Source organism: Dipteris shenzhenensis, chromosome 1, assembly GCF_047967505.1.
Source record: "Dipteris shenzhenensis isolate YYH24624 ecotype China chromosome 1, Dip_SZ_1.0, whole genome shotgun sequence".
NCBI lineage: Eukaryota > Viridiplantae > Streptophyta > Polypodiopsida > Gleicheniales > Dipteridaceae > Dipteris > Dipteris shenzhenensis.
This window is the reverse complement of record NC_141596.1, coordinates 55,775,012-55,799,972: the sequence shown is the minus strand read 5'-3', so window position 1 is coordinate 55,799,972 and position 24,961 is coordinate 55,775,012. Positions and strand designations below refer to the sequence as shown.

The following is a 24,961-nucleotide window of genomic DNA, read 5'->3' as shown; positions in this document are numbered from 1 at the left end:
CATGTTCTGTGTGGATAGTTTACCAGAGGATTATCAAAATGAAATCTGAAGGAACAAGCTACAAATACTGGAAGAGACTATCCATTTTGCGAAGATTTATGACAGTACCTATGGTCCATGGACACAAGGATACATGTCTTCACGACCCGCACTAAATGGGAAGCCTAGAAGAAAAAACAACCGCAAGAACCGTCGAGCCAGCAACTCCAAACCTTAAAAAACAACCTTACAAGCAGATGCAAAGAAGCCTCATACCGATTCTCTAGCACAAGAGGAAGCCCGAGCCAAGGGACTCTAGTTCAATTGTGGCAAGCTAGGCCACATGTCAAATGCTTGTCCTTTAAACCGTGTCAAACGTAAAGGAAAAGCGGCTTGTCTACTTCATAGAGGTAATCCTTGTCACATTGCTTGTCTTGAAGTCTTTTCTTCTTGTCTAAATTGTAAGACACATCATTTTAAAGTGGATGTGTTTGGACCCAATCCGCATGTTGGGTTATGTCAATGGGCATCTTGTTAGCACGTTATTTGACAATGGTAGTACTCACAATTTTATCAATGCTTCTCTTGTACAGAAGCTAGGCATCTCAACTATTCCCAGTGGTCATCGCTAGGTGGTTAATCTCATGCATGGCTCTGATATGTATTTCCAATATCTTTTTCCTTTTTCTTTATATCTTTCCATTTTTCTTTCCTTACGTCTGAGTAGTTCTTTCCTTAAGAGAGTTTTTAGTACTAGATCTGTTTGTTGGCCATCAATCATATATGTATGAAAGCTATCTTTGCATTGCATGATCCTGAATAGCCGAGAAGTTTGAAAAACAGTGTGCTTATCCTAGCAATTTTACCGAGGATGTTGGTGGTGAACAGGAGTTGTCTGAGTCTGCAGTTCCGGTCACTCGGTTGGGTTCCAAGCAGCTAATTCCGGGACCAACACAAGAGATCTATTTGGGAGTTGAGGAAGACCCACGCATGGTTAATGTCGGTACTTACTTGGTGATCGCGACTCCAAGCCTGTCAAAGAGTTGTTTCTGAAATGCAAGGATGTTTTCACCTAGAATTATAGAGATCTACGAGGAGTTGCACCATAGATCTGTCAACATTGGATTCCACTCATCCTAGATGCCAAGTTAGTGTTAGAAATCGACCACACAAGAGCGTGGTCCTTTGATCTTACCACCGCGTACTTCTACTATCCACCAGATATCTCTAGAACTTGAGCCCACGTGCTCCACCTCGAGTGTGTGTAGACTCTCTGTCCAGATCTCAGTGCCCTGCTACCTTGGTAGGCAGCCTAGGGTTCAGCCTTGTGAGCTAAGTCTGCAGCACCACCTCCAGCACTCCTTTACCTCCTGGTTGTAGGCCAAAGGATGAGGGTAAGCTGCTCCTCTGATGGCTGACCTGCTGGATGAAGTAATGCCCTGCAATGGGCTCCTTATATAGGCCTCTAGGGCCCTCATAACAGCCGACTGGCCTGCCTCATTGCGGCCGAGACTCAGTCTGGCCCATAGCCGACTGGGGCAGGCCCTCAAACTGCCTATAAGTGGGGGCCCAGCCCCCCCTTTGTTGTGTGTGCCAGCCAAGGCTGGCCCCCTCCACGCCCCCTATTTTGGGGCTGTGTGCTGGGCCCTATGGCCGACCAGGCTGCCCGGCAAGCCAGCTCCTTGGCCCTATATAAGGGCAGAGTGCTGCCCACTGCAGCCCCTCCCTTTCCTTGCCATCTGCTATGCTGCCACCAGGCCCTGCTGCAGGCCTTTCACCTGCCCATAGACCTGTTCCTACCTGCTGCTCCAGATCTGCCCTTTTGCAGGCCCGTACCATCCTTGGATGCCCCACCTTATGCACTGTCTCTGGCGCCATCTGTTGCAGTCTTCTTCTCTTGTGAGGTGCTGCCTATGTGGCAGCCCTCTCTCTCTCTTCTTTGGGCATGTCCTGCCCTAGGTCTCCCTCCCCCACGCTCTCCTCATTTGGGGGCTTACAGATGGGGAGGTGACTTTACCAACAGCTGGTCAGGCAACAACGGTACCACATGAATCTGATTACACCAAGCAAGTCATTGCTGAGCTTGACAAGATAATTCAAGCTGTTGCAGCTTCCAACATCTCTGTGATTGATTCTTGAAGCCGGTTGGCGATGGCACAGATCCGGCACCATGTCCATGCATTTTAGGAGTGATGGCACAGGTCCCATGATGCATTGTTGAGATTGGCAGGTCCACAAACAGCTGCCTAGGCATGGGCAGGCCGTGGTGATAGTCAACAGCAAGCTGAGAGCTGGTAGGGGAAGGTGTGGCAGGTTCTTGCAGGAGGTAAGGGATGGCGCAGGCCTCGATGAGGGCTGGAGGGAGGGGGGACTGGGAGCGAGGGCTATGAGGAGGGGAGAAGGGGGGCTGGGAAGGGAGGGGAGGGAGGAGGGGGTGAGAGAGAGAGAGAGAGAGAGAGAGAGAGAGAGAGAGCTCCCACTAATGCCAGTTCCTTGCTGGGTGTGGTGCCTCTTGCGTGATGCACTTGATGTGATAAATTCATAGGAGTCCCATCTACAAGCGTCCCTACATATAATGGATTGCGAGAATCCCTACATATAATGGATTACACACGTCCCTACATATAATGGATTATGAGTATGCTGGTTTAGCTATAGAGTTTTTCCGAATGCATCAAATTTTGGAAAGTATGAGCTAAAAGGGGGTCAAGCGGGATGGCATCCCTCCCAAGTCTATGAATCATGGAAAGCCTTGTTGCTTCATCCCTTGCCATTTTAACTAACACAGGCCATAATTGCCAATCATGGTCAGGTACCGTACTCCAATAGGCCTGCCCAAGATGGAGGAATTTGCCTCTAGAAGTCCAGAGAGCTGTTAACCACCAAATGTTCTCATAACATAAGCCATAAACCCTCATCAGTTAGGCCGTGTGGGCAAGAGACAATATCATTCCTCTCTCTAACCTATGGCATGGGCTGCTTGACCCTTTTCTTGCAATGCAAGGCTCGCTCCAAGTCCCACCTATTAGCTGGTCTTAGGGGGTTTTATCACAGACACCATGAGGACAGATGTGGGGGGCAGCAAAAAAGATATGACCTAAGCCAGTATGCAACCTAACAGAAGTGGAAACCATGTTGATGGAGCAGCTCATCATGAGCTCGCCTGAGTCTGTGATACTCCCGCTAGTGATTGTGTATGTGGGTGATGCTTGCATGATGATGACGGTAAGATCATTTATGCTGGCATGCATTGAAAAGACGATGCCCATGTGTGCTAGAGAAAGATGAGAATCGCATCACATAGGAGCTATACATGGGATGATTTTAGAAACCTCACGGTACTCAATATCTTGTCTTTGCCACTTTGGATGATTGTGTACAACAATGGTTTGCATTGTGATTGAGTGGGTGCTTGACTCTAAACTATACGGTTTCCTTGCATCCACCCTGTTCAAAACAAAATGTGTAACAGATCTGCAGCTCGAATATTCATGCTGAATAAATAGAGCATTATATCTAAGCTTAAAAACAACTCTACTGTGAAAATTCTCAATGGGCAAACAGGAAAAAAAGTGAAGCAGGGATCAAAGACTGCACCTTTCTTATCATAGGTTGGTTTGTAGGAACAACAGTCACAGTTAATTTGTAAATACTCTCAAATTCTGCACTTTCGGTAGCAGCTGTTCCAGTCATTCCACAGAGCTTTGGGTACTGAAACAAACTTGCAGTATCAGAGCCTTGAATACTGGCCTTCAGAAAAGTTTCAGAAAAAGAACTAGCCTAATGTGCTAGAGCTTACCTGGAGGAAAAAATTTTGATAACTAATAGACGCCAAAGTCACAGTTTCATTTTGGATGGGCACACCTTCCTTAGCTTCAACGGCCTGGTGCAAACCATCGCTCCATCGTCTACCCTACAGCGGAAGAAAAATGTATTAAGGCAACAACAAATTTCTATACAAATTCTATATCAGAGCATGATATCCAAAATAAGGACATCTTATGGCATTTAATTCTAAGTAACACTGCTTACTGTGACATTGGAAACAAAAGCAGGACAGAAGAGCCAAATCTCCAAGGTTTCTTATAAAAACCATCAAAGTGAAAGAAATCAAAGCCAATGGTCTATCTAGACTGTAGAAATAGCTAACATCCTTCATAAAGACACACACACAATTATGTTATGTGTTAGGCATAACCTAATGCAATAAGCCAAATGGGGACAAAATACTACCTGTAAATTCTGACATGACCCTCAAGAAATCACAAAGTCAAAACACATCATTGAAAGTTTGATTAAAACAGTCTATCTACATTAAAATTAACTGAGCAAATAAAACCACGCTACGCAGCTAGGATAGATCAAGGAAGTACCTGCATAACTCTCCCAGTAAATTCATCTACGATCACCACTTCTTGACCTCGCACAATGTAGCTAACATCTCTCAGAAACAGTTCTTTAGCTTTGATTGCATTGATAAGATAAGAAGCCCACTGTTCTCGTGGATCATAAAGATCCTTTACATCCAGTATTTCCTCAGCATCTTCATATCCTTGCTCAGTCAGTAAGACTGTCTTCTGCTTCTCGTCTACCTGTCATCAGTTCAACTGCAATGAGAAAACGTAAAACTTTCAGGCCACTATGCCAGAGCCTAAGGTTGTACTGTGGAACTTGCCATGTGTTAAAGTGCGTTCACATTTGAAAGACAAGAAGATATCTGTGGCAGTTTAAACTAACTCTTTTTCAATCTTGGACTTATCTAAATTACACAGAATTCCCTGCCTTAAGGGTAGACCTTACTGTATAGTGGATATCCCGCACAAAAGCTGCAGCTATTTTTGCAGCTTTATAATAGCGTTCACTTGGTTTTTCAGCAGGGCCTGATATAATCAATGGAGTTCGAGCTTCATCAATCAATATAGAATCCACCTCGTCAATGATGCAATAGTTGAACCCCCTCAGAACAAGGTCGTCAACACTCTGTACAAGAAAACATGAATGCAGTGATGAATCATTTTCCAATAGTTGTGGTACACTACAACATTCCAATGAACTCTGAGCAACAAGAACTTGCCCAAGCCAAGTTATCTCGCAGAAAGTCAAAGCCAAGCTCACTGTTGGTAACATAAGTTACGTCACATGCGTAGTTCTCCCTCCTTTGTTCACTGGTCATACCCTCTGCAAAGTGCAACAGCTTCCGCATTATAGCATAGAGTGGATGATGTAATTTGGATGTGAAAGAACTTTTTTTAAACAAGAGCCATAATAAAACCTACAATACACCTCTATAATTGGATTTCAGTCTTCATCTACATGCAAAAGCTCCAGCATGCAACATGTGGAACCACAAAAGCTGCAAATTATGATATATCTAAATGAATCCATGAGCATGCACACCTTCTCGTCATCTAAAAGGAAAACACTGCATTTATAACCTCATGATACAAAAACTAGCTACCATCAACACTAGACTGGGTCGCACACATCCACGCATATCATTTATCGTTACCTCAAATAAGGTCCACACTGTATATCTTATGTCCATGGCATACGCCAGCCAACCACATGTCACAACTTTTAATTTTAGAGAATGAGGGTCATCTCAGCCACCAAATGAGGAGGACAAGGGGAGAGACCTGTACAAAATTATGTTTTGTGCTGCCATGATGGCAGATCTGATGGGCACACGGGTTGTCACGTGGGCAGCACAATGGCCTGCCATCTAGGTGGCACTGCTGGCTGCCATATGGGCAGTATACGAAGGCCAACCATGTGGCCCAAATGGGCTGGAAAGGCAGGGCTGTAGGGCTTTCTATAGGGTCAGCATGGGCACTTTTGTGTGTTGGTTTCTTTTTTTGGGGGGTTGGGGGGTGGCGGGGGGTGGGGGCAGTCTCCCTACATAAAGTACTCTTGAAGCATTGTAGAACCAACCAATCAAAGCATAGGAAAGTAGCAGTAGGAGCAGCAGCATAGGCCTGGACCATGAGCTCCCAATGAGCTCTCAAGTAGGCATCTTATGATGATAGCGTATACTCCTTTCAACCGTGGATCTCCCTGTCTCCACCATGAAAGTTTTCAACAAGTTTACCATATCCACCTTCCAGTAACTTGCATAAGGGCTTCAAAGACGTACTACGTCTTCCCGAATCCCTCTCTACCTTCCAGGCTCTCACCCTCCAATCTCTCATCGCCTGAGGGACATTAAGCAAAGATTCTAATGATAGCATGCTATCAAGATTTGAATCAATACACAATCAGTATGCATACAAGTAGATCCACCCATTTGTTTTCTTGCTCTGAAAACAAGCCATGTGCCTCATGGAGGCACTCACGAGTCACAGCTTCCTTGTGTAATCCTTAAATAATCTCTCCAATATCTAGCTTCCATCTGACACTGACTCTTGAGGTCCTTTCAAAAAAACTTTCTACTATGCCAATGATACCAGCCTTGCACTCAGAGCAACCTGAGCAATCTTTGTTCTCCTTCATCTCTACAAAGGTTGTTGACTCTTCTTCAGACCACTTTTCAAGCGGCATATCCACTTGCATGAACCTCCTGCAAGCTGCTCCTTGGGAATTTCAATATCCACTTATTTCCACCAGAGAGATTGGGCATCAGGGGTGAAGGAGCCATGACAACTCAAATTGACTGTTGTTTACTACTCTCGTTATTAAAGCATCACGATGAAAGTATATCAATATTAAATGCAATTTTACATCAGGCACATTTCACAGTGCATATAGAGTGCATGCAAATAGAAGCAATTGTCAAAGGTCAATTGTGTAACCTGCATAGTGCATATGTACCTATTTGAGCTTATTGGTCACGGTTCCTCTTGTAGGTGCATAGTTGAGTAGGCTAGACTGTTGAATGTTCAATTGTAGCCTGTAGATGATTTACGCTAGTGCATAGCTCTGTGTTGTGTTATGTGTGTTGTTTGCGTAGCTATGCACATACGCAGGTGTGTGTGTGTGTGTGTATGTGTGTAGGTATGTGCATAGGTGCATAGGTGTGTGTTGTGTGCATGGATGTGTAGCTATGTGTGTAGTCGTGTGCTGTGTGAATAGGTGTGTGCATGTCTGTATTTCCACACCCCACACCACACTGTGTGAGCTCCTGGGCAATGCTATTAGTCTTCTGCTGTGCGTACCCTCTGTTGGGTAATTTCTAACAGTGGCAAGAAGCACAACGGAGCTTGCCCAAGATTTCATAGCATATAGGAGACCATAGAGTACAAGTGACATGTCACATTGGACATCCTGCATCAACGATAACAACTCTTTACGGAGATGCACCACATGCGAACCAGAGCGATAGAGCAACAGAGACATATAGATAGTCTCATGCGCAATTTCCTTAAGACCAAGGTTAAGGTCGACTCGCGAATGGCCCTAGACGAGGACCGGTTGACATATATGTATAGGGATGTGGGGTCTGTGAGACACACATGCATAGTTGCCAGGGACGTGTCCCCTAGCTAGGGAATGTTGGAATGGCATTCCATTCATGAATGCCTCTTGGAACTTCTGAGGGGAAGAACTGAGGAATGTTTCATAGGCCGTTCCATACTTGCAGATCACCATCAAATCGTTTTGGAGCAAAGTCCATTTCATACTTTGCCATACTGTGTGCTGTGCCTTGGTGCACTTGCATATGTAGCTAGCCTACTCGCATAGCTACGCACGTTGCACCTTCAAACAAAGCTACGTTCACATAGTTACCACAACCAACATACCTACGCACACACCTTTCACACCTACGACCTCGAGCAAATGGAGACTCTCTGTCTAGAGTGATCCTCTCCACCTTGCTTTCTGGAAACCAGCCTAGGTGGGCAGCCTCCCGTGAGCTAGGTATGCAGCACAAGGTACTTCTTTCTCCTCCAGAATATAGGCCCAAAGGTAGCCCTGCTGCTGCTTCTTCTGCTAGTGTATTGGCTGCTCCAGATGATGTGGAATGAGGACTGAATGGCCCTCTTTTATAGGCCCAGGGCCTGCTTGCAAAAACTGACCAGCAGCCTCAATCTGGCCGACCCAAACAGGCCGACCAGGCTGCTGCAAAACCGCCCTAAAAGGGCTCTCATAACCAGGGCCCCTGGCCCACACAACTAGGGCTTTTGGCCCTCACTTCAAGGGCTGATGCCCTCCTATATATACAGGGTCCAGCCCCCCTCTGCCCTGCCATTTTCTAGGCATGGTAGGCTGGCTGGAACCAGCCCTACCAACCCTATACCTGGCCGAACAGGCTCCTGGTAACCCCTGCCATGTTGTGCCTCTGCCAGGCCCTTCTCCAGCGCCGTACAGATCCGTACACCCTCCAGATGTCAGCACCATGTCATCACCTCCAAGGATCTGCACAGTCCCATACAGCCACACGTCATCACCCGTACTTAGAGACGCTGCTGTTCCGTACTGTTCCTTCAGGGATCCTCCTCTCTTGGCTGTGAGGTGCTGCCCATGTGGCAGCCCCCTCCCTCTCTCTTCTCTGGGCATCTTCTGCCCTAGGTCTCCCTCCCCCACGCTCTCCTCATATGGGGGCTTACAGATGGGGAGGTGACCATTCCAACAGTCACCCCCCTCTAGGGCACATTTAAAGATCCAATGAGGAGGAGATCTCATCCATGCATATGATGGGTAATGTGATATGCACCCTGGTTTGGCCTCCTGTAAGAACTCCCTTTTGACGTCAATACCTTTCAGCAGAATGTCCCTCGTCCGGAAAGAGACCTGAGATGACTCAGCACAGGATTCTTAGGTGGTGCCTTCCGAGCTCTCATCAATTAATATTCAAGTGGATGTAACCCTAGTATGAATACCGTGCATTGCTGATCTGTACATTTTGTGAAACAAGGCATGGAGCTAAGACCAAGTGGATGTACCCCTAGTATGAATACCGCGCATTGCTGATCTGTACATTTTGTGAAACAAGGCATGGAGCTAAGACCAATTGGTGCATCAAGCCAGCTGCCATATTGGAGTTGGTTTGATTTTATGACCTCATGTCAGTACGCCCACCACATCAGCGTGACAACACTTCATCAGATTTGACTGCCTCATGAACAGCCGGCCTATTCGGAGATCCATGGACAGCATAGAAGGTTGCCACATCATTGGCTAACAGATGGTTGAATATGGGTGCCATTGCATCTCGTCTTAACCTAAACTATAGCTAGCATGCATACTGAACACACAATAGACAAGTCAATATGTGGGAGCAGCAAGTGGATGTTTTTGTCCAGGAAGAGATGCAATTAAACCTCTTAGTGAGTGCTCAGAAGTGCCAAGCTTTGAATTGCATGATTTGCTTGCAAAGATGTGTAAATGACAATAATTACAATTGAATCGGCAAGGAAAGAGCAATGAAGGGACTTTTTATTGTAGACACTGCATATACATACAAGTTAAAAAGCTTAGAAAAGTCGTGGACTGGCTGCATATGTACATTGAGATTGAGGCTGCTTCAGGCTTGACACAGGCAATGAGATGAAACTGATCCAAACTGACTATAAAGCCTGATCTCTGAAGAGGTAGGGCCCTTCTGCGGGGGCTGTTTTGTCCAGGCAACCCATGATAAGCAAAACAAAAGGCCATTAATTAATATACGGCCCAGCTAGGCATATTAATTAGTGGGATTCCTAAGCCACTAAGTCTAGAGCCCAGATCACTTTATAACAGGGGTATTCCCTGTCCATAATTTCATCCCATTTTTGAAGGAGATAGTGATGCATACTTGTTCAGCTCAGTGAGGCCATTGTACTTTTCACACATTGAGAGCTGTTCGAGGTATTCTGCATTCCACTCACTAGTGCTCCATTCAAAATTTATTGCATATACGCTCTCTTGTTGGACACCTTCATTGCTCTTACACAATTTACACAAATTTTCAAATACTGTTACACATTGTTTAGAAGAGCAATCATATGTTTCCAGATTCCAAGCATTGTTAGAAGTAAACAAGCATGCTCTTTGGAGAGCTTCATTGCTCTTAACAATTTACACAAATTTTTAAATACTGTTATACAATCTTTAGAAGAGCGATTGTATGCTCACTTTAAACAGATTCCCAGCATTGTTAGAAGTAAACAAGCATGTGTTGTGCTACAGGCAAAATTGACAGATCCTACATACGACACTTGTCCAGCCCAGTATGAGCTATTGTGTCCAAACCTCCACCTTTCCTTTATGCACTAAACTATCATGACCCCAAGGTGAGGTGCAAAACAAATATTGCGATCCTAAGACTTTGAAAGATATAAAAACACTCATTAAGTCCCTTTCTAGAAAGTAGGAAAGTATCACATAAAACTGAAACTTTGACATTATATTGACATATAATATACCTGCATGTGTTTCATTATCAATTTAAAAACAACAAAGAATCTGCTTACGTTGAATCAGGCCCACTCTAAGCCCAAGGAAGCGATGTACTTGACCAACCCACTCGCAATCTCGTCGTGCCAGGTAGTCATTCACAGTTACCACATGCACACCACGGCCAGCCAATGCATTCAAGTAGGCTGGTAGAACTGCAACCAAGGTTTTACCTTCACCTGTTCTCATCTCTGCAATCTGTCCCTTGTGTAGGACCATCCCACCTACCAAAAAAATCATCTTACCCTAAACTTTCAAAAGCAAGACAAGGAAATGGAGTAAAGCAACACATTGTTAAAGAATGCCAATTGAGTAAATGTAGAAAGTAAATAACGCTTCCATACCAATGAATTGTACATCAAAAGGCCGTAACCCAAGTACCCTTTTTGAAGCCTCTCGGACAACAGCAAATGCCTCCTGGTAAGAAAAAATTGCTAACATACAAATGTTACACCAATTCACATGCATCTTGGTGACAATCTTACCTTCATCTTAACTAGAACATGTACAAACAAAATATGTGCAATCTGGCGTTCATAAGAGTCCACTCCTCAAGCTTCATATATAATAAGTTTGTCATATATACTATTAAACTATTACTGCCCCAATGTAGCTCGTTATCACAAAACCTATGCAAAATCAAAGCCACAGGAAACAAATAATTAAGCTGCTTCCCACTGTCATGATTTCAGAGACACAAGGGCATGCCTAACACTCGTTATACAAGCACCACATTGTATCAAGACAAAAACACTTTTTAAAAAGCAATGCCAGACATGTGCATGAATATCACTACAGCAAGCTACCCAAGCCATGCTGAAAGGGGTAGGAACGAACATACATGCCCCAATTGCGCACAGTGCTAGAAAAAGACCCCACACAAAATTTGGCAAAAGTTTGAGTATGGCATACGATTTGAAGCAACATGATGAGGATTCATGTCCAATCGATGATGTATTCGTTTCCTAAAACCTTACACTTACGGATGGTTGGATGCCTTGACTTCAGGTCCATTCCTAATCTCCAAAAACCCTCCAAATCAAAGGGTTCTGTACCAGTGGTAGGACAAAAAGTAAAGGCAAGAAATCCACGGCAACATATACTGTTCCACTTAGTTAAGGAGCATCTCATGGTCAATAGAAGCTCTGTACATATCAGCAACTGCCAATGTGTGTGAGGCTGTAGGATTTGAGCTACATCACATTCAGGCTTTAATCATAAACGCTTGCCCCTCCCAGTGGTCTATTCATTTGGCACTTTCAAATTTCACCAACTACATTCTATCTTCTCTCGCACAAAACCTTCGAGACTCTCACTCGTGTGTGTGTGTGTGTGTGTGTGTGTGTGTGTGTGTGTGTGTATATATATATATATATATATATATATATATATATGTATGTATATGTATATATATATATATATATGTATATATGTATATATGTATGTATGTCTCTCGTCTGTCCGTTTCATCCTCCCTTACTGCTTTTCCAAGGACTAGCCAGTGGCCCAGTGTTTCAAAATATCAAGTTAAACATTGCAAGATATCCAAGATACGAGGGAAACATTAGCCCTGCAGCGGAATTATGGGTTTCCGCGGATCACACTACTCTCAGATCTCCCTCAAACATGTGTACACACAAGTAGACAAAGAGATGTTTAAGTCTTAAAAGGTACATAGTGATGTAGGCAGCAAAAAAACTTCATTACTATGCTCCACAACGTGTGAACATGTACTCCTACAATAGGTCAATGTCAAGGTCCAAGCGAACAGCCTTGGGGCTGATTTAACTACAGCCAAAAGAGCTGTAATAATTTGCTGAACCTGAGTAGCAAATGTGGACTACAGTCCAGCTCCTACTCATGTGATACTCTCATGTGTCTCGAGGGATTCAGTAGCTGAAAGGTGAGGGGGCCCTTATGTTGAGGTGGGGGAGGGTTAGTCCCATGGCCCATGCCGGTCATATCAAGGACATTCATCTTGACCTTGAGATTCTATCCTATAATGGACACACAGTTGATGGAATATCTGTTGGGGGTTATCTCCAAGTATACCCATTGTTGCAAGTACCCCTTTTTGTCTACTGCTACCATGCATGTTGCCTCCAATGCATCCACCTCCTTATCTATGGCAACAAGCAAAGTGTGACACTGCTTTGAAAGATTATTTTGCTCGGTCACAATGCCACCACTAAACACATCCACAATGTAATGATGATTCTATACGGCCTTTAAGTATGGCTTGCTGCACTAGCATACTACATGAGTGAGTAGGCAGGGCCTCTTCTTCATTTTCCTTTTCAAGGACATTAATAGGCCAAGATTTTGAGGACATTGATTATTGCATATCAACTGTCTCTTTATATTTTTTTAATTGTCATACAAAAAATGCATCATGACCTAATAGTCATGACTCATTGCAGATAGTGTAGAAATCATATGTGCTAGTGTATACCCTCAACGTATATGCCAATGCTGGTTACTGCCGCTTGCCAGCCACGCCGCCATCAAGTGTTTTGCCACCACCACCAGGCCACATTCATCGTACAGCAGCATCAAGCCATCTGTTGGGCCCAAACATCCATCAATGTCGGTGCACCACTCAGCCTCATATGCCGCTTGACATTAACCCTGTATGTACTATTGCTGCTCAACCTTGTTTGTTGCTCATCATGAGCCCTGTTTGATATGCATCGCAATCCTCAAATGATTCTTTGCCAGGCGGTATGCACAAGAGGCAGTTGCTCAGAAAAAGCAAGTGCTTGTCACCATTGAAGCACCCAAAAGTGGTAGGGGAATGACTTATTGTCCTATATCACTTGCATCAGCAGATGCATAGGCACAAATTTTCTATAGGCAACGCCTCAATGCTGCAGGGCACTGGCACTCTTCTTCACATGGGATAGTAGCAACTACTGAATCAATCTGCTGCCACTGCAATTCACGATAAGGCAAGCAGCCTAGGCCCCAGCATGGAGATGACTTGGACAGCCATGTCTGCTACAATGGAAAGCATCCCAGCCTGACATCCATACATTGCCTCAAGTGGGCTCATCCCAATACATAAATGCTTGGTGTTGTTGTAGCAAAATTCAGCAAGCCCAAATGATATATATGCACATCTCTAAGTGACATGGCAGAAGTGCCTCATGTAGTCCTCTACCCATTTGTTCAACCTCTCAGACTGGCCACCAGTCTAAGGATGGTACGCTATACTAGGAGAGAGTATGGTGCGCACTGCTATATGGTAATTCGTACCAAAAATGACCCATAAATTTTACATGTTTGTCACTAACAACCTCCTAAGGAAACCTAAGATGCTTAAATACATGATCAAAGAATTACCAATGCTGAATACCATTTCTTGGTGGGGATTAGATGGGATTCGTTGGTAAGCATGTCGACCGACAACAACATAACTCCCATCCCCCATTAGTAGAAAGCAACATAGTAATAAATCCATGGCCATGTGCGCCTTCTGAGATGGGCAACACTTGCAACAAGCCCACTGGCATCTTATTGTCCGCTTTGTTCTGCTGGCAAGACAAGCATTCAATAAAATACTTCCAAAAGCCCTCCCAATAGAAACTCTACTTTGCCCATATGTCTCTACCATAGAAAAGACTGCATTCCCCACACTACCAACATCCTCTATTGTGAGCCTGAAAGCAAATAAACTTGGTCCCAGAACAAAAGCCATTATGCAATTTGAATTCAAGATAATTTTAGCATTAGAAGTCCGGTAAGTTTGTTAATATGGCTGCGTGCACTCCTCTTAAAGTCATTTATCCACACTTGGTAGATGATGGAGACACTAGACAACGCGCACACCCACATCCTAGATGCAACCACATCTTCTTTGCCCTTCTTGTTTTTCAAATCATACGACTCCACTGAAGCCAACACTTCTTTTGCTTGGCTCACAAGTTGGGCTACGTAAGAAAGTATCTAGGCTCATGCGGTCAAACCTGATCTTGACTTGCTCCCATACAGGGATTGATACCCTTTTTGGATGGCATGTAGGATTGCCAACATCTCCCAATCCTAGACATGGTATGCGAGCTCTTTGTCTAATTTCAAAAGGAGGATTTGAGGTCAGGATAGATCGAGGTAAAGAGGGTGATGAGAACAAGGTAGCCTTCAACTAGGAAGGGGCTTGTATAAGGTCGAAGTGATGCCATTTGGAGTGACTAATGCATCGAGAATCTTTTGGGCATTGATGAACAAGGTATTGCAGCCATTACTTTCTTTTTTGTTCCGAGAGAAAAGAACTTTCTAATTAATGCTTAGAAAGGACCAACCATACAAGTCGGCAATCAGTGTGGCGCTGATCGTGGAAGAAAACAAAAAGAGAAAAAACCGTCTATCAACCAGCCTGTTTATAGAGAACCGGGCTCATTGCTTAGGGAATCCCTAAAACATGGGCCAACAACTAGGGTGGGGGGCTATATCGACATCTAACGAATGCCTCGCTTTGTGAATACCTAGAAGACACATGTAGGCCAAGCTTTCTTAGAAACCCGCCCACCTCTCAATGTGCTTAACCGAGATCCTGGCGTCTTGCGCTCCCATATGACACGCACGGTGTAGGTAATATCTTGCCACATGGCTGGGGTGGCTTAGTGGCCTCCCATCACCAAGCTGTAGTGCCCGGCCTGGATGCTCCGAACAATGATGCTGGGCGATGTCTCCCAAATATTCAATATCGTACTCTACTAAAGAGATATGACAGTGCTGAGAAGGAGGCAGTGTGGGATCGTCTTTGTAGGCCATTCTATGGCCTATCCATAGGTGCCACTCATTCCTTGGTATGTGCCTCGTAGGCCTAGTTATAGGCAGTTAGGACAGTTGGTACAGTTAGTACATATACAAGTTAGGACACTTAGTCTAGTTAGGACACCCTATCCTAGAGTTTTGTTATATTGGATGTCTCTTGTACTCTCTCTTTCAGTTTTGCAGCAATCATTACAGCAGCTCGTTTTGTCTTCATTCCTTCATTTCTTGAGCTTCCATTGCTTGCCCTAGCCTACAGTCTCAAGGTCACTATCTGTTCACTGGTCCCCTCTCCCATCAATGCACATCTGCTCCAGCCATGGCTGATTGGCAATCATCTATGGGAAACTATCTAGAAGAAATGTAGAATATTTTGTGGCTGGTGGCTGCTCTAGAGTCGCGACCAAAATCTAGAGATGACCTCCTGAGCAAGCACATAGGAGCACATGAGCATGCCAATTAGTTACTGGAGAATTTGAGGTTGTATTAGCTCTAAAAATGCATGTTGGGGTAAAGGCACATTGCCACCCTTTAAAATGTTACGACCACTATGACTGTCTTAAGACAGTCATAGGGTCAATACCTAATCCTAATAAAACCTTTGAGTTTGTGGTGTGGCTCAAGACATTCTAACACACCCACACTCCCTTGTGTCTCTGTCTCTGTCTCCTATCGTTCCACTCCCCTCTTTCCCTCACAAGTGGTATCAGAGCCACTCTCTCCCTCTCACTCCGGTCTACCCCTCCCTCTCCCCTCGGGCCTCGTGTCCTCTGTCAGCTTGCAGCTCCAAGGCGGGCGCAGCCAGCGCGCGCAGCGCGCAGGAGCAGCCGCGCGCAGCAGGCCTGTGAGTAGCCATAGCTGCTGCTAGTTGCTACCAGCAGCCAGGCGGCCGCAGCCAGCGAGCCAGCTGAAGCTAGCGGCTGCAGCCAGCCGACCAGCTGCAAGGCAGCAGCCGACCAGCCAGTCGCGATCGCGACCAGCCGCGACAGGCAGCCGACCGTGTGACCAGCAGCAGCCGGCTGCACACAGGCAGCCGACCTCCATCAGCGGACGCGTGCACGTACAGGTACAAGTGAATGTTGCAGCAGAGGACAGTGACAGTGACAGACATGATGTATTATGTTCTTCTGCTGTAATTGCACATACATTGGTTGTTGATGGCCATGACATGCACACCTGGCTCTTGGATTCAGGTGCTTCTTTTCATGTTACGCCTCATAGGGAGTGGTTTACTTCCTACACAGGTACTCATGGAGTTGTTCACCTTGGGAACAACTATGCATGTCGGATTGCAGGGATTGGCAGTATACAGATAGTATTCCCTGACGGACGCATATTTATGCTTGATGGTGTTCGCCATGTGCCGCAAATCAAGAAAAATCTGATTAGCACTGGCTTGTTGGATGACAATGGTTACCACACCACATTTGGGGATTCCAAATGGGTGATTACTGATGGCCAGGTTGTAGTGGCTGAGGGTTATAAGAGTGATACCTTGTACCCTCTTTATGTTTCCAGTGTAGGTAATCATGTTGTTGCCATAACCGAGCTGCCGAAGGTTTCATTGTGGCATAGCCGGTTGGGACACATGTCCGTTAAAGGAATGCAAGAACTGTCACGTTTGGGTTATCTGCCGTCTCTTTCATTTTCAGATTTGCCTACTTGTGATCATTGCATTTTTGGAAAGCATTCTATGACTCCTCATAATAGGAGAACTCCCCAGAATAGAGCACCGCTTGATCTAGTGCACACTGATTTGTGTGAGATGCCACAGCTATCACTAGAGGGTGCAAAGTATTTCATTACTTTTATTGATGATGCCACACACAAAGAGTGGGTCTATTTCTTGAAGCATAAGAGCGATGCCTTAGATGCTTTCAAGAAGTTTGTCGCTCAGGTTGAGAATCGGACAGGATGCAGGCTGAAATGCCTCAGATCCGATAATGGGGGTGAGTATGTGTCACATGCTTTTGTACAGTTATGCGAAGCTAAGGGCATTAAACAGGAACTCACAGCCCCTCATAATGCATCTCAAAATGGTGTGAGTGAGCGAATGAATCGGACTATCCAAGAGAAAGTTCGATGTATGTTGTCTTATGCTGCATTGCCTCATGGCTTTTGGGCAGAAGCCGTGCAAACAGCAGTTCACCTAATTAACAGATCGCCGAACAAGGCTTTGGAGTTGAAAGTGCCAGAGGAGGTGTGGTCTGGCAAGCCACCTTCATATAAGCACTTACGTGTGTTTGGCTGCGAGTGCTTTGCTCATGTACGCAAAGAACTGCGCACCAAACTGGAGCCAAAGTCTTTCAGATGCATCTTCATGGGTTACGGTGACGAAGGTGAAATGGGGTATAGGTTATGGGATCCTGTCAAACGGAAGATTATACGCAGCAATGACGTCATCTTTAAAGAGGATAGTGTACACAAAGAACCCATGCAACCTGTGGAATACAGGAGGGTTGTTTATGATGATGTCGGACAGCAAAGAATGCCCATTAATATGCAGCAGCAGGCTGCTGTAAATAACCCTGTTCAAGAGGGTATACAGGCTGAAAATCAGCCAGACAATTTTGCCAATGATGCACCACTGGATATGCCAGCAAATGGCGCTGTAGGACAGCCAAATATGGTGGTACCGCCACCCGTCATGCATGACGAACAAGCTACACAGCAGCCTAATACGGAGCATTTTGTTAGGAGGAGCACCCGTGTACAACGGCCTCCTGACAGGTTTGTTCCAGGAGCCAACATTGTGGCTGATTTTATCATGCTGACAGATTGTGGTGAGCCTTCCAGCTTCAGGGAAGCTATGGGAAGAACAGAGAAAAGGACGTGGGAGAAAGCCATGCAATCAGAAATGGACTCACTACTTCAAAATGATACATGGGACTTGGTGCAGCTACCTGCAGGCAGAAAGGTTTTGCCATGCAAGTGGGTTTACAAAGTCAAAGTGGATTCAAATGCTTTACCGAGGTATAAGGCCAGATTGGTTGCCAAGGAATTTAAGCAGGAGAAGGGCATTGACTTTGATGAGATCTTTTCCCCTGTAGTCAAGATGACTACTTTGAGAGCAGTGTTAGCTCTTGTTGCTCATGAGGACATGGATTTATGTCAGATGGATGTGAAGACTGCTTTTCTTCACGGAGATCTCCATGATGAGATCTACATGAGTCAGCTAGAGGGATATGCTGTTAAAGGGAAAGAGCAGCTTGTGTGTAAGCTCAAGAGGAGCTTGTATGGACTCAAGCAGGCGCCAAGAGAATGGTACAAGAAGTTTGATGCCTTCATGCAGTCCCAAGGGTATCATAGGTGTGAGACCGATCACTGCTTGTACACCAAATGGGCAAAGGATGGCAGTTTGATGCTACTCATTCTATATGTGGATGACATGCTAATTGCCAGCAAATCTCAGCAGGAGATTATTGCTTTGAAGAAGCAACTACATAAGTCTTTTGACATGAAAGACTTGGGTGATGCAAATCACATACTAGGTATGCGGATTACTCGTAACAGGTCTAAGGGACTTTTGTTTCTGTCACAGGAAGAGTACATTGGCAAGGTACTGCAGAGGTTTAACATGGAGGGGGGGAAGTCTATTAGTACCCCGTTGCCTCCTCATTTAAAACTCAGCAGTAAGGACAGCCCCAGATCAGATGATGATAAGGTTGAGATGGCCAAGGTTCCGTATGCATCTGCAGTTGGTTCTTTGATGTATGCCATGGTTGCCACTCGTCCGGATATTGCTTTTGCGGTGGGAGTCATCAGCAGGTATATGGCAAATCCAGGCAAGCGGCACTGGGAAGCAGTGAAAGGCGTCTTGAGGTATCTCAAGGGTACCAAAGACTTGTGCATATGCTATGGTAGGCAGGATGCATTGGTGCATGGTTTTACAGATTCAGACTATGCAGGAAATGCAGATAACCGGAAGTCTACTACCGGCTATATTTTCACATTTGCAAGAGGTCCTATATCATGGGTGTCTCGGTTGCAGAAATGCATTGCACTGTCAACCACTAAAGCTGAATATATTGCAGCCACTGAGGCTTGCAAGGAAGCAATATGGCTTACTCGGCTGGTGGGAGATTTGGGCATTACAGGAGATATGCCAGTTTTGCATTGTGATAGTCAGAGTGCTATCATGTTGGCAAAGAATCCGGTCTTTCATCAGAAGACCAAGCACATAGATGTGAAATACCATTTCATCAGGGAGGTACTGGAAGACAAGCGGCTTGAGCTTGTGAAGGTGCATACTGATGATAATCCTGCAGATTTGCTCACTAAGAGCTTGCCTACAGAGCGGTTTGCACATTGTCGCCGCATCATGGGATTAGGTTGAGACCATTCTTATTTTATGGTCTTGTATACAATGACTGTATATTACTGTAATTTTTTATTCTTTTCTCCCCTTTAGGCACATTGGCCTTTAGGTGGGAGGTTGTTGGGGTGAGGTTGGGGTAAAGGCACATTGCCACCCTTTAAAATGTTACGACCACTATGACTGTCTTAAGACAGTCATAGGGTGAATACCTAATCCTAATAAAACCTTTGAGTTTGTGATGTGGCTCAAGACATTCTAACACACCCACACTCCCTTGTGTCTCTGTCTCTGTCTCCTATCGTTCCACTCCCCTCTTTCCCTCACAATGCATGGTGGAAGAGGTTGAGTGTCTTGGGCACATTGTGGGCAGGCATGGGCACCCCTCAAGGGTGAAATGCATGAGGGAATGACCGCGCAGCCATATAATCCCACTCACTTGAGAGGGTTTTTGGACCATGGCTAATTCCATATGCCATTTGGCAATACAGAGAGCCCTCTCATAGATCTCCCAAAGAAAGATGCCTTCTTGTGGTCAAAAGAAGAGCGGGTTAGCTTTTGAAGATTTGAATATATATATACCTTTGTAAGACTGGAATAAGTCCAATCATACAAATTTAAAATTTTTGTTGTTCTAAAGATAAAAATCTACAAAGAAAATAAAAGAGAAAAAAGAGAAAATGAAAGAGAAGAAAAAAGAGGTAAACAAAAACTTTTATGAAAAGCAAAAGGAAGACATACTTAGCAAGCAAAGCAACACTTATGTCGTCATCAGTGCCCAAGCATAAGCAGCTATACTGGGTTTCTAAAGACCTGCGGAGTCTCTTGGGCAAACCCAGTGCTTACTAAAATACGTCAAATAAACAAAAGAGAATGAAAACAAGAAATAAAGAAGAAGCGAAGTAGGTGACTTAAGCAAAAATAAACAAGCAAGTCAAGAAACAAAAACTTCCAAAAAACTAGGAACTCTCTCTCTCTCTTTCTCTCTCTCTCTTATTTAAAACATAAAAAGTTAAATGGCACTTTACACTTATGTCTCGTTTCTGCAAAGAGGCAAAAATACATTTCTAACTTAGAAAGCACAAGTATACTCAAACAAACTCTCTTTTGAAACTAAAAGAAAAACGGGCTATTCAGCTCCCTGCTTTTTGTTTTCAGCTTATGTTCAATCATTCTAAACAAACCTAAGGCCGAAGATTTGAAGTTTGCATTGACTCATGCCCAAGGGTTGGTATGCCCTAGCCTTTTACGGTCATTCATGGTGGAGGCATATGCCAATGGCAAAGGATTGGGGCTGTTTTAAGGCAAGAAAATGGGATGCTTTACATCATGTTAAGAGACTCGGACAATCATACAATAGGGAGCATCAAAGGGGGAAGCCCCTCCCATCCCACACCCCCCCTCCCTCTTTCTTAGGTCAAGGTCATTAAGCATGTCACATGAACCATGAAAATGTGACACTTTTGAACAAGTTTTGTTTTGAAAAATTGTGAATGATGAGGCACTTTTAAGCAAGTTCAGCAAGCACATGCACGAGCAACTCTTAACGTTGGGAACCCAACCATTGGTCAAGGGATGTTTCTATTTACACAAACTATTTAGGAATCAACAATCAAAAGTTATATAGAAAGACAAGTCACTGGTCAATGCTTCAAACAATTGTTGGCCAATAGGGCACGTATGATTATTTATGGTCATATGCACAATACAGAATGCAAAATTAGATACACAAATTGGGGGAAAACAAACTTAGATTTACTCAGGTGTGACTGGCAAGTTTGGTTGTAGGGTGTGGGTGTTGTGTCAAGTCTTCCAGTTTCTTGAGGGCATGCCAGCTTCCAACTTCTGGGGAGGGAGACAAGCTGGACAAGAGCAATGTGCTATGGATTGTGAAAATTCGGAGCGCCTAGTTGCATAAAAGATTTAGAGGGTAACATCAAGGCTGAAACCCCAGCCCACAATGAATGTTATAGGGAAGACAGTGACACTTGCAAACCCATTTGTGGTTGAGTAGTAGGAGGGTAAGGAATCCAAGGGGGGTTGTCTATAATTAGTGTAAGTGGAGTGATTTGGCACATTCAGCTTGTGACACCTCTAATGAATCATGGACTATTATGAAGGATATGTCTGAGCTGAATAACTCTACGAGGATCCTTAACCTCTAGAATTAGTCGCTCACATGAAGACACAGGAAGGAGAGTCTGTGCATGATTATCTCACAAGGTGAAGGTGGTCAGGGATCAAATGCCGACAATTGGTTGAAGCGTGGACACGAATCAGATGGCAACACTCCTATGTAAAATGTTGAGACACTCACGTCGAGAGGTGGCATTGATGGAAGGACGATTCATATGCTAGTGGACAGCACAGTTTCATGTACAAATAGACATTGCAGAAAGTAAAGCTTGCATCCATGGATATGGACCATGGTTTAAGAGTGGAGGTTGCTAATGGACAGCCCAGATGATTACAATTTGGCAGACGATCTCTTTGCAATGGATATGGTCACATTGACATTGTTTTGGGATGTGATTGGGTGAAATCTTTGGGGAGTTCAATGTTGATTTGAATGGTATGACTCTCCACTTTGCACGAGAGGTGTTCTTGGGTCTGATAGCTCCAAGAATGCACCTGATCTCAGGCTTCAGCAAGCCAATTGACGAGGGAGCTCAAGAGAGAGAGTCCCTTGTATGCATTGTATATGATCAAGCCTCAGACAAGGAGTGTTAAAGACTCACTGTGCCCACCTGTGAGCCCCCGTTTTGAGGGGACAAGGGGCAGTGAGAGGTAGGAGGGATGGGAAAGAGAGACCCAGGCAGACATCATAGGCAACCAGCACACGGGCTGGTTGCTGTCTGCAAACAGCAGAGAATTAGGGGGGGCCCTGTGCCTCCCTGGAAGCATCAACAGTCCCATGGACTGGCTGCACAGGGCACCCTTTTATAGGGGCCTGTGGCAGGGCCAGTCGGCCCAACCAGGGCCACCGACCAGGGCCAACCCTGGTCGGATTTCCAGAACATTCTGGTCGGCCACCAGTCAGGGGACCGACCCTGCTGGTCGGCCAGTCCAGAAGGCCTGGGCAGTGCCTATAAAAGGCTCACTCTTTCCTTCAATCCAGCATCCAGTGCAGGACAGAAAGCCTCAGTCATAGGCTGTGCTGTGCACTCAGAGCTGGTCTAGTCTGACAGAGAGAGTTCCATCAGTTCTCTTCAGCACTTGGCTGAGTTTTGTATTGCTCACCTGGAGCCAGTTTTCTGCCCACCATCCGGTGGATGAATATATTCTCTCTCTCTCTGTTTAAGTTATCTCTGAGTGAGTGTTTATTGCATCTGTGATCAGTTATCTGAGTTGAGTGTGAAGAAGAGCGGGAGAGATCTTGGCTGGAGGTTTGAGTGATTCATTCCCTCCTATTTTTCAACAAGGAGTGTTGTAATTGTGGAGGATGTTGATATGTAACACATCACGTACCTCCAAAGAAATATGTTGACCATGCCATAGTCTTGCGAGCTTGGCAGCAACCCCAACAAGGCTCCATATTGTCTCTCCAAGATGAAAGTAGTAGAGCAACTAAAGGAGTTGCTCGAGAAGAACTTGATATCTCATAGCACTTCTCCTTTTGCCTTGCTAGTGCTTCTGGTTAAAAGGAACATGGCTTGTATGCATGTGCATTGATTATAGAGACCTCAACCAGGCCATCAACAAAGCCACTATTAAAAACAGATTTCCAATCCAAGGTTTGATAACTTGTTGGATGATGCTCAGTTTTTCCCTGTGTAGCCAAATGAAGGAAACAGTGGCCACTTAGGTGATCCTATTTTCTAGTCATATGTCCTCCAAGGCGTCTCAGAAGGGTCCAACCCCCTTATCTGAATTCATTTTGAAAGATACTATTTGAAGAACGCCTGCACACATTCTTAGCGCTTAGGAGCTTGACGTTGAGTTATCCCAGCCTGAGACTGTTGTTCTTATGATCCCAATGGTATGACGCTTTTCATGCATCTCCTCCAATAGTTTTGATGTTTATAAAGAACCTAATGTCGTTCAGGATACCAATTGGTGATGTGGGTCTGCTCTCAACTAGCAATGCTCAACTTGTTCGAATATTGCCATATGCGAGGAGCAAGCATTTGCTACAGGAAACCTACTTAGGAAGCCTTACACGACGGATAATTTCCTTATAATGTAAAAGAGTTTAATGGGAAGGAAGCTCACAGGTAAAAGTGAGTCGAGAGATTCGCCTTGAGAGACGCGCTCTTTGAACTGCAACGATTTGGCTTTTAATTCATCGTCAGATAGCGCAGATATTACCGGTTCAAACGAGTTCGCCAATGTGACTGTGGCAGCGTACTGTTGCCTGGTCTTCTCCCCGGCATCCGCACCCTTAAAGAGACCACCAAGTAGGCCACCTAGAGAAGCAACAGGTGCTACCAGGGCCTCTTTTTGGGTCCTGGAGCTGGAGCATATCGTGTCCGTGCTCCATAGAACCCCACGTTGTCCGAGAAACGAGCCGCTGTTGGAATCGTTCTGGCTTCGGTGGAGACCGCAATAATGCCAAGAAGGGGGGGATGATCCAAGACGGGCAGGGAGGGAAGAAGAGGAGGTGCAGAGGGAGGAGGAAACGGGTCGCGAAGATTCAGGGGCGAGGGAGGAAGAAGGGCGATCCACACAGAGGATAGTTCTGACGGAGTGGGAAGACATGGCGATCGCAAAGAAAGCGAAGAGGAGTGAAACTCAATGGGCAGCATCCATGGCTACTGTTTCGTGGTCAAATTCCACAGTCGATGAAATGCGAGGCAGTCCTCTTCCTTCTTCTTCTTCTTCTTCTTCTTCTTCTTCGTCTTCTGCCGGTTTGGCTCTGTTCCTTTCTCTTTTCGAGCCGGTTAAGCTCCCTTCCTTTCCCAAATTTTCTTCTTCAATGCTTCACGGATGCAGCAGCTGGGGGAATTATCTTGTCTTCCACCACTGCGAGGCAATTCAGATCCTTGGGGCTCCAAAAGCGAGGTGCAAAAGCAGCTTGCTGTCGTACAAAATCAGTGCTGGAGAGCTCGTTTTTTGCAATCTTGTTCGCGGCCTCAGGGCAATCCAGATGCTCTTGATTGCCTGAGGGCAATGGATAGACTAGCTTGGCTGGAAAGATTGCATTGCTAGCCTCAAATCCTGAGAAAGAAAGAGAGAAATTGTGTTTGTATGTGTGAGTGTGTTTCTTGTGAATATGTATGTGTCTGCGTGTGCATTTGTATGTGTGGATAAGACCCCTCCCCCCTCTTTCCACGTGGCGCATCCATTCCTCATCTCTCTCCTAGAGCAGTTTTACATGGCCCATCCCACACAATCTGCCCCTGTCGTGTGCATCGGCTAGGGGAGTTGCGTACAGGGTGTCCGCCACCACTTACACACTGAGTTGGGTGGGCAGCGAGGTGAATTTGGAGTGGAGCATTAAATCTTTTCCCCCCTGCAAGTTGCTCCGATTCGCTGAATGGCTCCCCCACACTTCAGAGGTCAAAGAGGGTGGGGTTGCTTCCCCTA

At 45.2% G+C, this 24,961-nt stretch overlaps 1 protein-coding gene across 1 annotated transcript in view; it reads right to left on the bottom strand.

Annotated features, from left to right (window-relative positions):
- AGY1 (Albino or Glassy Yellow 1) overlaps positions 1-24,631 on the bottom strand; it is a 53,861-nt gene extending 29,230 nt beyond the window's left edge. Inside the window, exons 1-8 of the mRNA XM_087376420.1 lie at positions 23,648-24,631; positions 10,695-10,767; positions 10,368-10,574; positions 5,054-5,157; positions 4,780-4,959; positions 4,353-4,571; positions 3,779-3,892; positions 3,577-3,690 (exon numbers count right to left, since the gene is read on the bottom strand). Of these exons, the coding sequence (XP_087232546.1) occupies positions 3,577-3,690; positions 3,779-3,892; positions 4,353-4,571; positions 4,780-4,959; positions 5,054-5,157; positions 10,368-10,574; positions 10,695-10,767; positions 23,648-24,133 (1,497 nt within the window). The 5' untranslated portion in view covers positions 24,134-24,631. The remainder of the gene's footprint in view (positions 1-3,576; positions 3,691-3,778; positions 3,893-4,352; positions 4,572-4,779; positions 4,960-5,053; positions 5,158-10,367; positions 10,575-10,694; positions 10,768-23,647) is intronic.
- Between the last annotated feature and the right edge of the window lie 330 nt (positions 24,632-24,961).